Genomic DNA, 14,055 nt, shown 5'->3' with positions numbered 1-14,055 from the left:
TGATTGCCCTGGACTGGTTTTAGAGCAGATGTGGCTGTGAGTCATCTAGTTGATCAGATGTTGGGGGTCTTCAGTCAGAAATGGTGTCAGTCATTGAGAGAGGGATGGGGGAGTCATTTTGATGATGGACCTTGAGGACGTGCTCAGGCCAAGCATGGACAACATTAACACTTAAAGTTCTGTATTTATTCGAAGTTTTCCAATTCTTGAAAATTTCAAAGGACTCCCCTTCCAAATCCCCACAAAAATACCAAAATGTGAAGGCAAATTTCACCCGAGACTTTCAAAGAAACCCTCCAAAATATACCAACATATCCTTAAAATCTCCATCACTAGTAGTAAAAAAATATCCAAATTCCTCAAATTGCCCATGAAAATCTCAGCACAAACTCACCCAAGGTTTAAGCAAAAGGCTCTAACTTAAAAGGATATTTTGGACAAATATCTCAAATATTCTAAAGGTAGAAATTACCATGTTATAGGAAAGTTAAAATGTAACATCCTCACATATACATACAGCATCTTGGGAGGTTAAGACGGGAAACATAGCACAGGAAGAAATTAATCACACAGGACTCATATCAGGATTATAACCTGCAATTACTGCATCCAGGACTGTAGCCCGATAAAGGTTGCTGCTCTACCAACTGAGCCACACAAGCTCCTAATTGTCATTTTATGCAAATAAAAATCCTAAATGGTTATATTTGGAACTTGGGATAAATGTTGAATAAAATAAATCTCTGATCATGAATCATGGAAAGCAGTTTTGCTGTGGTTTCTTCAATTCTTCCCAGAGCTGTTTTTTAAACAACCACATTCACCCCTATGTCTACCCACTTTCTGTGAAAAAACCCAAACATTTCTTATAAAAAATTACTTATTTGGTATTTCTAATAATGCCATCCTGCAGAATATTGAAGCTCAACATGTACTTTATAATAAAAATGCTATGATCACTGCTTATGTGCTATCTGTTAATTCTCCTTCAGTGAATCAAGGCTCTATATTAAAACATAAATCCAGACAGCTTATTTAGCCAAAACAATATTTTATTAAGAGAGACAGGGTTGGAGGGTGGAGTTACAGCAACAACCAATCTGCCGACATTAACAGTGGACGTCCGTCCTCTGTCTGGTCCGACTTCAGGTCTCGTCTTCAATCAGACCACCATCCTGGAGGCAGAAGACGCTGACATCAACCAGTCCATCCCCTCCTCTCCACTTCAGCTCCAAGGGAGGACAGCTAGTGCTGCTTCCTCCTGAATGAGCATCCTGCAGGAAGAGACAATGACAGTCAGAGCGCTGCTGACAAAAGAGAAGCCTTACAGTACAGAAATCCTGCAGGCGCTGCACACAGCTATTGTGCTACACAGCGCTGATACAAGACTCATTGTTCTTCATCATGGGACTGATTAGACGTCTCTTCCCAGCAACTTACTCTGTAAGGAAATAAGTCACACTTAAGCTAAAAGTGAAGCTTTGAAAGCAAAACTGACCCAATTAAGAGATTTGTCAAGCTGCACAACCCTAACCATACCTCAAGCAGAAATGGAGGGGAAGTGTACACCAGCTAGGAGGGAAATTTGTTCTCAGCCTTCGAAAGGGGGGAGCCAGTGGTCTAGCTCAACCCTTCTGCAAACTGAGGTTTATCTGGCACTGGAATGAGATTGGAAGACCATGATAGAGGAAGTCCAGTCACTTAGCAGTGCGGCAAACAGCTTCAAATGTTCATCATACAAACAATGGTTTTTAGGGCCTGAAACTCCAAAATAAAAGCAGGTCTTCATACACTATGAGAAGATGCTCCATAAAGTAGTTCTGTTGTTATCCTGGTGGATATTCTCATGAGTACAAAACAGAATGAACGAACATGCTCACATTTGTAATGACGTTGCAGCATCTGGATATTGTATGCTACATTTAATCTTTTTTTATGCTCTATCCCAGAGCTAAAAGATTTAACAGAATTAGTTTAAAGCTTACTTTATACGTCTTGATACAAAAGTGAATTACACTGTCACACTCCAGCCACTTCCACAAGATAACAGTGGAGCAGACAGTTAATTCAATCTTATGAGGCTACTTAAATATATACCATCTAATTTCTTCCTTTTGAAAAATAAGCCAGTGGAAGGGATGGTGTATGTAACAAGTTACTAAAATATTATTGACATCTTTATGGATTAACAGTCTCTCAAACCCCATTGTTGGTGCCTTTATACAGTGTGGTACTGGCTTGACTTGGTGGTTGGACCCAAGCACCAAATTTGGTGCAAGGACCCTCTTGAAATTAAACAAATTTACCACTGAGATTTAACCTGGTACTTTCTGGCATCACCTCTGGGGAAGCTGCTGGCGAGCTGTGCAGATACTAAAATGTAAAATCATGACAGTGCCGACCACCAAGTGGCCAAATCACATCCCCACATGGAGAACCATGAATGAGATGTCAGATACAAGAATTACACTCGAGCTACTACCAAAGTATGTACTGTAATGGAAGTGGGAAGAGTTGAGCCATTATCATACATGGAAATGCCCCATTAACCTTATAAACAACCCAAGTTTGGAAAGCACACATTTTGAGCTCTGCTGCAGTTCAAACAGACCTCTACCACTGTATTACCAGATCTTTTAAGACCTGGATAAATTAAAGCCAGTGTTAGAACCACACAAAAGCCGCCCCCCTTAAAGCTTGTTTCAGATGGGAAGCATGACACGCGTGTCTCACATGCAACACACCTGGATTTTTATTTTGATAGCATGAATTCAGCTACAAGTCAGGGCTTTCAGACTGCCTGCTTGAGCGCCTGGAGAATCAAGAGATTCGAGGTCTCATTTATTTTCTCCGTGTGCAGTTATGCTCCATAATAGACAGGAAATGATAAATGGAGAGCTATTTTTACCTTGTTAAATGTACCTGTTTGATAAAGTTGTTCCCTAAAGATCTACTATTAGTTAAGCTTTCTGTCTCCACGCTGGTAGAATGTCACAGGAAAGATAAACACAGTATAAGTGCACTTCTAATTTGTGCTTTTCAAATTAAAAGCCCTGTTTAGCATTTCTGTAGAGAAAGCCCTTTCATTTCTACAAAAAGTTTTTATTTTGAGTGGTTCAGTCACACTTCCACTATACACTGAATCAAGTGTCTTGTAAGGGGGTTTACTGAGGTAAAACTTAAGAATGACAGGACTTTGACAGCAGGGAGATGTGGTTGACACGCAGCAAACCCACGCCTTGCGTGAAAGCCACACCGGCAGCCAAGCTCAGCAAAACATGCAGCCAGTCTGAAACGGGTTTACGGCACTGCCCACAAAGATACTGCATTTAATGACCAACTCTCTGAAGACCATTGTTGGGAAAGGATCAGTTTAAGTTTAGTTGTGTTTGAGTCCATTTGTATATACTGACCCTCTGTGAGACGAGCTTTGCCTCCAGTGGGCTGACACAAGACTGTTGAACAGCCGACACACAGCACAACTGTCTGAGCGTGGCTGAACACTGTCGTGATCTTGTAGCATCCTGGAATGATTAAAAAAAAAAAGTTAGATACACATTATTATTCTTTAAAAATGGTCCATGTTTTCTGGTAAAATAAAGTAAATACCTGGACATTTCACATCCATAAAATAAGAGTTGGGACTCTGAACAAGTCGCTTCTTCTTGTGCCTCCTCTTCTCCTCCTCAGGGGATGGGTGCAACAAGTCTTTTGCGAGCTGTGGGAAAAATGAAAATAAAAATCAAGAACAAAAGGCCTCAACAGGAAAAAGACAAAAACATGTCTGCCTTTATAGCTTCAACTCTACAAGCTGGCAGCGTGCGGGTTTTTCATCAAAATATCTCCGGGCTTTAGTCGTCTCAATGCGTTAATTTTATAAAACAACAGCTTCAGCTCCCCGTTGTGTTAGCGTCTTTTGGTTCTGCTAGTTAATGCTTCCGTCTGGACGTTCAGGCTCCTCGTCTGGCCTACATTACTTAGATTAGGTAACTACGCATTTCAATGCATCGGAGAGGACTGATCAAATATTTCCAAACCGATGGAAACCTAACTAGCCGAACAAGCTACTCATTCAGATAGAAACAGTATCACGAGTGGTAAAGTGAAGGTTTAATGTGTTATCATCTCAGTTCCGCGGTTGAACTGGCTCCATGTTTGCAGTGTGCGCGCAGCCATCTTGTGTCACAATGCGCTCAAATGTGCCCAACTATTTGTGTCAAACTGGGACTAAAACTCATCAAAAGCGTCCAATACCGACACGAGTCGAGTCGCTATTTTCTTACGTTAAAATTGAGCCGCTTGTTGGCTCTCTGTCACGCGATTTAATGGTAAAAATGTCATTGTTCAAAGGCCTCTGGATACTCACTGGCATGTTGGCGAGGAAATAGCCGCTGCCGAAAAGGAGGCATTACCGGAAGCGAGGGGTTCATATCGGTTGTTCCTTTGAGCACGAGCCGGATGTGACGATTTCTTCAAAGGCTGGTGGCCATATTGGTAAGGTCAAAAATCCCGTATTGACGATTTTGTTTTAAACTGAATTATTTTGTTTTTAAGTCCGTCTTTTTTATTATTGATTATTTACCGTCATAATTTCAGATTATAAACATATATGTGAATAAATTATTATGGTTGTAAATTCTCTTTGTGGGACTTACAAAGGAATAGCTTATCTTTGTTGTTGCAGGTGACCCTAGTCTTTTATTTTTTACGTTGCATTAGATTGTAAACTTAGATGAACTGGTATGTCTGTTTGTATGCTGAAGTTATTCAATAAAGTTTAAAAAAAATGGTACGGTCAAAACTGCAACTTGCTCCTCTACCCAGCTGACCTATGGCATAAACATTTTAATTCAAGTAAAATAACCACTAATTCTACATTTAAAAAAAAATAAATAACCATTTTTTTATTATTATCATCATTAGTATTGTTATCATAACACCATAGATACAATACACACAGTTTGAACTGTACACATATAAAAGAGCAAACCCACATGCCACACGACTTTATTAGACCCGTAAATAACATAATGTCAAAAATACAGTATTTAAAGTTTTAAACCTTAAATAAATCAGACTATAAAACCAGGTTCTAAAAATACATTTAAAATGTTGGTAACACTTTTAAGTACCACTTCTCTTCTCAAATGCTTGGAGCCCCACTCCTATGTAGAGCAGATGGGGACACAAGGTATATTACTGTAGAAATATTAGTTCTTCAATTCAACTGAAGCCAATATCAGGCATCAGTAGCCTGAGTATAAAAATGACTTGGGTATCATCCAAAGTCATGGTCATTTAAGTATGAAATTCCCTCTTTGTGCCACTTTTATTTCACTGCAGCTTAGCAAAGATGAAAATCACAGTGGAACCTTCATAATGGAAATACTTATCAATGCTTAAAAACCTGTAAATTTGGAAAAACTGCTTAAGTTTGTGATGTATAATTCACCTGTGTTATCTGTAACCCTCCTGATAGATCTAAAATATGTTGGAGATGTTTGATATGGATTAGCCACTCTAAATCAGACTGTTTTCAGTCTTTTTCCTCTATTAAAATTCTGACCATTAGTGGAAACAAGCAGAAAAAATGTCATTGGGGCAATGATAAAATGACCTATGATCTGAATTTTATGAATCCTCCTGTAGACACTGACTTTATGTACCTCAGACTTTAAGTGTTTGATTCCCATTTTCTCTAAAGTTCAAAAAAGGAAAAAGGATAAACTAAAAGTATATTTGATGACACATTCTTGAGTAAAAGTCTATAGAAGCAGTGGTTATTTTCTCTGAGCATTAGGCACCCTGTCTCTCCTCTTCTGTCAGTTCAGAATTGCTTTTTTCAAGCGGATCAGCAAGTTTCATCAGTTCTTGTATTTTCACATAACACTCACAGTCTGAAGGGAAGCAGTTTCTCTGAAAGAAAAATGAAAATTATCCTTAAATTCGTCCTCATGTCCCTTTACAACTTTGACCTTGAAGATTTAATCAAAAAAGATATAAAAAAGATATTTAAAAAAGATGAAGGAAACCAGAAATTAATTCAAGACCATGTACCCATTGCAATTCTAAATATGTTGTGTTTGTTATGAAGTGAATTAAGTTCAGGTAGCAAGACACAGTGTTGCCTTGAAAACTAAACACACCTGCAGACACAGACGAAGCAGACCTCCTCCTCCTCCATGACCCTGCATCTGCAGTGATTTCAGAAAGAGAGGCAGTGATTCCTCCGTGATTCTGTTTCCTGCACAAACACACAAAAGCATGAACATTTTTTAGAAGAATTTAAAAGTCTTGAAAAGATTTTAATATTTATGTCAGGTAGCGTCATTGTGTCAAAGCCGCTAATTAAGTTGCTTGAAATTACTTGTGCAATATAGCGGAATAAATGCTGATCTGATCATGTAATACGATCTGTAAAAACAAACCTATTTCAAACCAACGTTTTATGGTTTTAATAAACTACTAGAGTACAACTATATGTTGGACTGCATCTTCTATAAATGTATGAAGAAAGTTTTAAAATAATTTTTTTAAGACACAAAATGACAACACCACTTGTGGCTTGTTTGTTTTAGATCCAGCAACCACAAAGAAATGTGCTTGTCCTTTTTGATTTTCTACTGAATGCTCATAAGAATATACAGTACATTCAAAAAGTACTGAAATCCCCTTCACTTTTTCAACTTTCTTACGTAACAGCCTGATGTTACTGTCAAAAAAACAGTTTTATTCTCATAAATCTACACTTAGTACCCCATCATGGCAGAATACAAAATTCTACAAAGTTTTGCAAATTAATTGAAATTTTGAAAATAATGAAATATCACATTTACGTCAGTATTTAGCTCAGGTTCCTTCAATTTCTCTTGATATTTGTTGAGATGTTTCTACACCTTGACTGATGATGGAGGCCACTGTGCTCTTGAGAACTTTCAGTACAGCAGAACTTTTTTGGAAGCCTTCCTCAGATCTGTGCCTTTCAACAATCCTGTCTCTGAGCTCTGCAGGCAGTTCCCTTGACCTTATGGCTTGGTTTTGCTCTGATATGCATTGTCAACTGTGAGGCCTTCTATAGAAACTGTGTGCCTTTTCATATCATGTCTGATGAATTTATTTTACCACAGGTAGACTCCAATCAAGCTGTAGAAACATCTCAGCAAGAGAAATGTGAGGAACCTGAGCAAAATTTAAAGTGTTTTTAGAAAGGTTCTGAATACTTATGTCAATGTGACATTTCAGTTCATTATTTTTCATAAGTTTTAAAAAACATCAGTTTTCACTCTGTCACGATGCGGTACTGAGTGTGGATTAATGAGAATAAAAGTGTTTTTTTACTGTTGCATTAGGCAACATAACAAATTAGAAAGACGTGAAGGGGGTCTGAATAAGTTCTGAATTCATTGTAAATATCAACATCAAAATGCACTAAATTACAAACACTGTCCGATAATTGCTAAGTGGTAAAATGTATCCCCCTGAAATTAGGTGGTAGTCTTTGAAGGCAGTATTGAATTTTCGCTCTAAATTAAAGTCAAAGTACCTCAATATGGTTTTCAAAGTACAGCACTGAAGTAAATATAATTTGTACGATCCACACTTACTGACCTGCCAGGTTGAGTGAGGTGAGAGTTGTGTTTCCAGGCAGAATAATTTCTCCATTCCTGCATTGTGCTGATTGATCCAGCAGGGGACTCACCATTTCCTCCACCTGCTGCTAGAGATGCATAACATCATAAGTGTTTTGCATTTCATCTTGAGATCAGTGTTAACATAGAGAACTACCATTTTTAGCCCCAAAAATATTGGTTTTTACTAAACAAACCTCAGTCAGGCTTATATTACATCCATCCTGCTGAAAAGCAAACAAACAAAAAAACTTGTTACTACTGCCAATACTTCAGCCATTCATCAGACTTTATTTACTGTTATGGCCCAGAGTAAAGAATAAAAAATGTATTTGTACCTCTCTTGCAGGCTGTTGTCTCTCTTTCCCCCCAAGCTTGCCGCCTTTACTTTGAGGCACCTTTACCTCTGTGGCTAGGAGGGGTTTAAAGAGGCAAAGTAAATAAAAAGACCCTGGCTGAAGGTAGATAAAACCCTAAGAGTGTATCTATAAAGGAAGTAATTACGTTTCTTGTTAGGCTTTGGGTTTTCTTTGGTGGACACTGGTTTCTCAGCTTTTTTCAGTGCCTCCTGTAAAAAAATGACAGACATCATTGATGTTACAACACATGTTCACATTTGTTGCCCATTTCAGTGGTTTTTGGTTTACCTTTTTTTTGCCTTTGCTGCCGCTGAGTGAGGAGCTACTGGGGACTGAAGGAAGCTGGTCAGGAGGTGATTGGTCCAAGTCAACCTCAACAGTTGACTGCAAAAGCAGAGCAAGAGAATCCACAATATTTGATGTTTATGTGCTTATGATAAACTTCTATATTATATTCTATCTTCCGTGGAGATTAGGCCCTTTAGCCATGAAAGGATATTATAAACTTTTGAGTGGGAGTTTGCAAAAGCACTTTATCATTATCACTTGAAATGTGAACTTCAATCAATGTTATTTACCCTTTCTGGTACAAAAAAACAAACCTTGAACCTTATGAAAATAAGGGCATATTTCAAAGCTTAGAATATGATTCAAGCACTTACAGACTGTGCTCTCTCTAGAAGCAGCTTTCTCCTCTCCACAACTTCTTCATGTGTTAAAGCAAACTTATCCAGAGTCTAAGGAAAGAAAAGGTTATGGAGAGAGAGCTTATCAAATGACAATATAATGCAATAAGCAGAAAACAGGTCAACCTTGCATGTCAAAGTCTGTAATGTAAAAGCACTACTGTAGCCAGATGAGCAGCTCCAGTGTCTCCAATCTGATTGTTGGACAGTGAGAGGAAGAGCAGGGCGCGGTTCAGACGCAGACCCTGAGAAACAAAGACAACACTTCAACTTTCATGGCAGGGACATACAAGGGAGACATATGGAGTCAGTTCTTGGTTACCTGTGCAATATGTGCAGCACCTGCATCACCGATGGAATTAAAGGACAGATTAAGTGAGAGCAGGTTTTTGTTGGCTGATCTGGTTGTTGAGAGAGCAGACCCAATCAGGCGAGCACCCTCGTCCCCAATACGATTATTCCTCAAGGACAAGTGAGTCAGACTAAAGCAAAGAAAAACATAACATCAATCAGGCCATTTTTTTTCTATTTATGAGCGCCATCTCAATTAAAATCAGTATGCTTACAGGCAGACTATTCCTGTTGCCAATATTTTTTTATTCAGGATTCGTTTTGAGGTTTCCACGTCTTTATGTAGACAGGATCGTGGATAGAGTCGGAAACTAAGGAGAGAGTGAGGGATGACGTGTGTGAAAGGAGCCACAGGCAAGATTCGAACCCTGGCTGCCCACTTCCAGAATAACAGCCTCTGTACATAGGGTACATAGACATAACCACAAGATGACAGATGGTGCAGAAGAATGACAAAGAGAACACAAGAGAAAATAAAAAACACAGACGATAGTCTGAAGAGGGAGCTTAGAAACAGGAAGGGAGAAGCCAAGCAAGTGTGACCCCTGACCAGGGCTAGCAGTCACCCCATTATCATAAGAAAAAGAAAAATATAAACCCTTCAGGTCTGGCTGCCAAGAAGCACCCCCACAGCATGATGCTGCCACCACCATGCTTCACAGTGGTAATAGTGTTTTTGTGGTGATGTGCAATGTTTGGTGTCTGTCATACAGCCTCTTGTCTGATGGTCAAAAAGCACCATTCTGGTCTCATCAGACCAAAGAACTTCCTTCTACAGTGACTTTCCCTTTGCCACTCTCCCATAAAGCTTTGACTGGTGAAGAACCCAGGCAACAGTTGTTCTATGCAGAGTCTCTCCCATCTTAGCTGCTGAAGCTTGTAACTCATAGCTGTCTTGGTGGCCTCTTTCACTAGTCCCCTTCTTACACGGTCTCTCAGTTTTTGAAGATGGACTGATCCAGAAAGATTTACACATGTGCCATATTCCTTCCATTTCTTGATGAAGGATTTAACTGAACTCAGGGGGATGTTCAGAGACTTGGAAATGTTTTTGTATCCATCCCCTGACTTTAACTTTTAAATAACCTTTTCTCTGAGTTACTTGGAGTGTTCTTTTGTCTTCATGGTGTAATGGTACCCAGGAAAACTGATTAACCGGTGACTGGGCCTTCCAGATGCAGGGTACTTTATACTAAAATCCCTTGAGACACATTGCCTGCACTCAGGTGATCCCCGTTTCACTAATTGTGAGACTACTAGCACAAACTGGCAGGACCTCTGTTGGATTAGGTCAGTCACTTTAAAGGAGGTGAATATTTATGCTGTCACTTATTTTAAATTAAGTATTTTTATTCAACTGACATTACTTTGTAGAAATCTGTATTTAAAATCTCATATTTTGTTTTTTCTCCTTATACATTTGTGGTTTTCTCTTATGTTTTCAAATAATGGGATTATTTTATGAAGGGAACATATGTATTCTTTGGTATTCAGTTAGGATAAAAAGTGTACTACTACAATATGAAAGAAACTATCTGTTTTGGAACTTACAGGCTGTCCTCAGAGAGAAGGAGGTGGAAGCTCTGCTCTGGTAGAGGGTTGCCTTCAAGTGTCACAGAACTAAAACAAAGAGGATGAGTCAGTGATGCCCATCTGCAGCAGACTGTGGTGTCATCCCTCTGCAAGTCTCTGACATTTTCTCTACAAACAAAGCATGAATAAATGACAGCAAACTTAGCTCACCTGAGGTTGGAACACAGTGATATTGTGTTCAAGAGGGATAATACTGTTTCATCTGTCAGCCCAGCCTGCCAAAACCTGAACACAGAGAACCCAATTACACAAACACACAAAGCCAAAACTGTGACGGCTGTAATGCTGTAAAAACAGAGCTCCTCTCCCTGTAAGGACTGTACTCACTGAAGGTTCTGTAGTCTGCTTAAGGAGGGCAGCATCTTCTCTAGCACCCTGGCTATCTGCTCATCAACCTTCCATCCTGTGTAAATATTTATTATTATTTTTATATAAGCTGTTCAGGAAGAACACTGAGACGCTTAGAAGAGGAGAATGTCTAACTGGAAACACTACCATAAATCTTCAGGTTTTTGGCACTGAGGTTGTCTTCATTGTCCAGCTCCACGTGAAGGCGTGGCTTAAACCAAGGAGACGCAGCACTGATCAGTGCCTGGCTGACCTCTGGTACAGGAAACACAATTGCAGATTGTTATGAGTGAAATTAAGCTGATATTATGAAAAATACAATAAACATACTTTTTGACTTAATGTATATTGACCTTTGAAGAACAGTTGAATATTTTTCTATATGGATATGCATAGCTAGATAGACATCAGTGTGCATTTGCTTGTCCCTTTTGCCAGTAAAGTTAAAAAGATTAAGATCAGTTCTTTCTTACTGGGTTCTGCTCCTTCAGTTTCAGTGTTGGATGCACCTCGTTGCTTGGTACTGACAGCTGGAATATCTTTTATGTCAAGAAGAGCACAAAGCTGAGGAAAGTCTATCTCCACATCCCCTGAGCACTGGTATTTATCTGTGGGATAGGAGAGTTTAAAGCACTGGCATTCTAACTCTCATATGTTACCACAGACAGCCTGATAATGTAACTTACCAAAGGTCTGAATGGGCAGTTTTTCATTTGGAGTCTGTCCTAAAAACACAAAAGATGGACCAGAATTTATACACCGAGAATTTCAAGCCAGGATACACTTGTGACAAAATAGCTGGTGGTGATTGAGAGAGATGCCTCAATCCTGACAACGAGAAAGTACTTTCATAGCAGAAAACTCTTGCTCCTGTTTCACTGAGGTCAGCTCAGAATATACTGAGTTGTAGTGTGGTGCATACTGCTTTGATATTTATATCTATGAAGTTACTGACTATACAGAGAAAGTATTCAGACCTCCTTCGCTTTTTTCAATTTTGTTATGTTGTGCCCTGATGCTACAGTGAAAACAATATTCTCATTAATGTACACTCAGTGCTCCATCATGACAAAATGGGGACAGATTTGCAAATTGATGAAAACTAAGAAGTTTGCAAAAAAACTCCATTTGAAAGGCTTGAGTAGGCTGTCGTGCGTTTTGCACTGAGAGGCTTCAGTCTAGCCACTCTCCCATAAAGCCCACATCAGTGGAGGGCTGCAGTGATGGTTATCCTCCTGGAACTTTGTCCCATCTCCTCACAGGATCTCTGGAGCTCAGTCGGAGGCTATGTTCACACTGCAGTTAAAAGTGACCGGAATCTGATTTCTTTGCTCACATGTGACTTGTGTCTGATTTTCCTCTAACAGCGTGAACAGCACAAGTCACATTGAATCTGACCTTTTCAAATCAGAATCAGGCCACTTTCGAATGTGGTTCTAAATCAGATGGGTATCTGATCTTTTGGAAGTTGACTGCAGAGTGAACAGGCAAAAAAAAAAAAAAACCAGATCTGAGAGAAGATCAGAACTGAGCATTTAAGACCTGCAGTGTGAACACAGCCAGAGTGACCATCGGGTTCTTGATCACCTCTCTTACTGAGGCCTTTCTCCCCCGATTGCTCAGTCTGACCAGGTGACTAGGTCTTGGAAGAGTCCTGGTTTTGCCATATTTCTTCCATTTGAGAATGATGGAGGCCACTGTGCTCTCAGGAACTCTCAGTGCAGCAGAATGTTTTTTGTAGCCTTTCCGATTATAATAATCCTGTCTCTAAGCTCTGCAAGCAGTTTCTTTGACCTCATGGCTTGGCTTTGCTATAGAGAGGTATGTGTCTTTCCAAATCATGTTAAATCCATTTAATTTACCACAGGCAGACTCCAATCAAACTGTAGTAACATCTCAGCAAAGATCCAGCTAATAGGAAACAACTACACGAATTTTCACGTGTTTTTGTGTAGGGTAATATTTCATTTTTTTTCTTTTAATAAATTTGCAAAGAATTCAAAAATTCTGTTCTCACTTTGTCACAATGGTGTACTGAGGGTAGACTAATGGGGGGAAAAAAGAGTTTCTTTTCGACTGCAACATCAGGCTGCGACATAATAAAACAAAAAAGTGAAGCAGTCTGAATACTTTCTGAATGCACTGTAACTTAAATGATAATTTACAATCTGGCTTTTACTCTTTATTTCATATTTTATTTCTACATTCCAAAACGTATTGAAAACTTTTTCAGAATACTTGGCAAACAGGTGTCAAAACATTTCACTACACATTGTACTGTGTATAATGTGTGCATGCTGTGTATGTTTGCTTGCTAAGTAAGAATCTGAGGTACTTATTATAAGTATTTTTTACAGTATATTGCAAGCAATCTTTGCTTACTACATTTTATGTGGTAATAATGCACTCTTCACTCCAATACACGCTGTCCATACCACAGAATAATGGCTACTTCAGAGTGCTTCATGATAACTACTGATAATGTAATACTTACTGTGTTATTAGCTGCCTACACCTCTTTTAACCATTGCCCATTTCAGTCTAAGCCTTAAAAGCTACAATTCAAATATTGAAAATATCACAGCTTGTTTTGTGAATTAAAAATGATAGAAAAGCATTAAATTTGTTTTCAAGTTTATCATATATCTTACAGTTTTCTTTCTTACAAAGTGTTAAACCTAGATAGAGCTATATCGTTTTAATAGTTCTAACGTTAGCTCTAACGTTAGCTAATGTTAAACGTTAGAATAACTAATAGTAGATGGGTGGGCATCCACAGATATTGAAAGACTCTCTCACCTATACTCTTCGAGGCTTCATCCTCAGTATTCGCTTTCTCCGGTTTCTGTTTCTGTTTCTTTCTCAACATTGCTGTGACTTAAGTCCAAATTAATGAGATAAAGAAAAGATAAAATTCGCTAAAACGGCTGCACTCTTTAACCGAGTGTTCCTCCGCCTAAGCGTCAGTTACGTTACCATGGAAACCAACTGACTTGCTAGTGAGTGAGTGAGATATACACTTTCTTCTTCTTGCTAATTGAAAAATTATAGCTAGAGTAGATGTTTCTGAATAAACTGTATGGCTAACTC

At 38.9% G+C, this 14,055-nt stretch overlaps 2 protein-coding genes and 1 non-coding gene across 3 annotated transcripts; all 3 read right to left on the bottom strand.

The window, feature by feature from the left end:
• Positions 1-1,034: 1,034 nt before the first annotated feature.
• On the bottom strand, positions 1,035-4,458 carry rps27.1 (ribosomal protein S27). The gene is made up of 4 exons (XM_041809068.1): positions 4,367-4,458; positions 3,610-3,718; positions 3,414-3,524; positions 1,035-1,274 (listed from the first exon to the last, which is right to left on the bottom strand). Exons 1-4 carry the CDS (start codon positions 4,370-4,372, stop codon positions 1,246-1,248), a joined length of 255 nt encoding a protein of 84 aa, XP_041665002.1. The 5' UTR covers positions 4,373-4,458; the 3' UTR covers positions 1,035-1,245.
• LOC121524619 lies at positions 1,584-1,713 on the bottom strand. Its single transcript, XR_005993154.1, has one exon. It is a non-coding gene; the product is annotated as a small nucleolar RNA SNORA35 (small nucleolar RNA).
• A 1,338-nt stretch (positions 4,459-5,796) lies between the features above and the next one.
• Positions 5,797-13,834, bottom strand: lrrc71 (leucine rich repeat containing 71). The gene is made up of 17 exons (XM_041809978.1): positions 13,765-13,834; positions 11,652-11,690; positions 11,372-11,573; positions 11,113-11,198; positions 10,945-11,020; positions 10,768-10,842; positions 10,576-10,644; positions 8,996-9,155; positions 8,835-8,918; positions 8,650-8,724; positions 8,276-8,371; positions 8,133-8,196; positions 7,967-8,040; positions 7,826-7,855; positions 7,609-7,717; positions 6,147-6,244; positions 5,797-5,916 (listed from the first exon to the last, which is right to left on the bottom strand). Exons 1-17 carry the CDS (start codon positions 13,832-13,834, stop codon positions 5,797-5,799), a joined length of 1,527 nt encoding a protein of 508 aa, XP_041665912.1.
• Between the last annotated feature and the right edge of the window lie 221 nt (positions 13,835-14,055).

The sequence above is a fragment of the Cheilinus undulatus genome, linkage group 16, assembly GCF_018320785.1.
Source record: "Cheilinus undulatus linkage group 16, ASM1832078v1, whole genome shotgun sequence".
Taxonomy (NCBI): Eukaryota; Metazoa; Chordata; class Actinopteri; order Labriformes; family Labridae; genus Cheilinus; species Cheilinus undulatus.
Note: the sequence above shows the minus strand (reverse complement) of the source record. Positions and strands in the feature narration are given on the sequence as shown.

Excerpts from the sequence above, each read along its gene's own strand:
- rps27.1 (XM_041809068.1), bottom strand. Across the intron at positions 3,525-3,609 it reads TATGGATGTGAAATGTCCAG|GATGCTACAAGATCACGACA; the intron begins GTATTTACTTTA and ends TAATCATTCCAG. Across the intron at positions 1,275-3,413 it reads CAAAGCTCGTCTCACAGAGG|GATGCTCATTCAGGAGGAAG; the intron begins GTCAGTATATAC and ends CTCTTCCTGCAG.
- lrrc71 (XM_041809978.1), bottom strand. The coding sequence starts at position 13,834 with ATGTTGAGAAAGAAACAGAAACAGAAACCGGAGAAAGCGAATACTGAG. Across the intron at positions 8,372-8,649 it reads TTCTAGAGAGAGCACAGTCT|TCAACTGTTGAGGTTGACTT; the intron begins GTAAGTGCTTGA and ends CTGCTTTTGCAG. Across the intron at positions 6,245-7,608 it reads CACCTCACTCAACCTGGCAG|GAAACAGAATCACGGAGGAA; the intron begins GTCAGTAAGTGT and ends GTGTTTGTGCAG.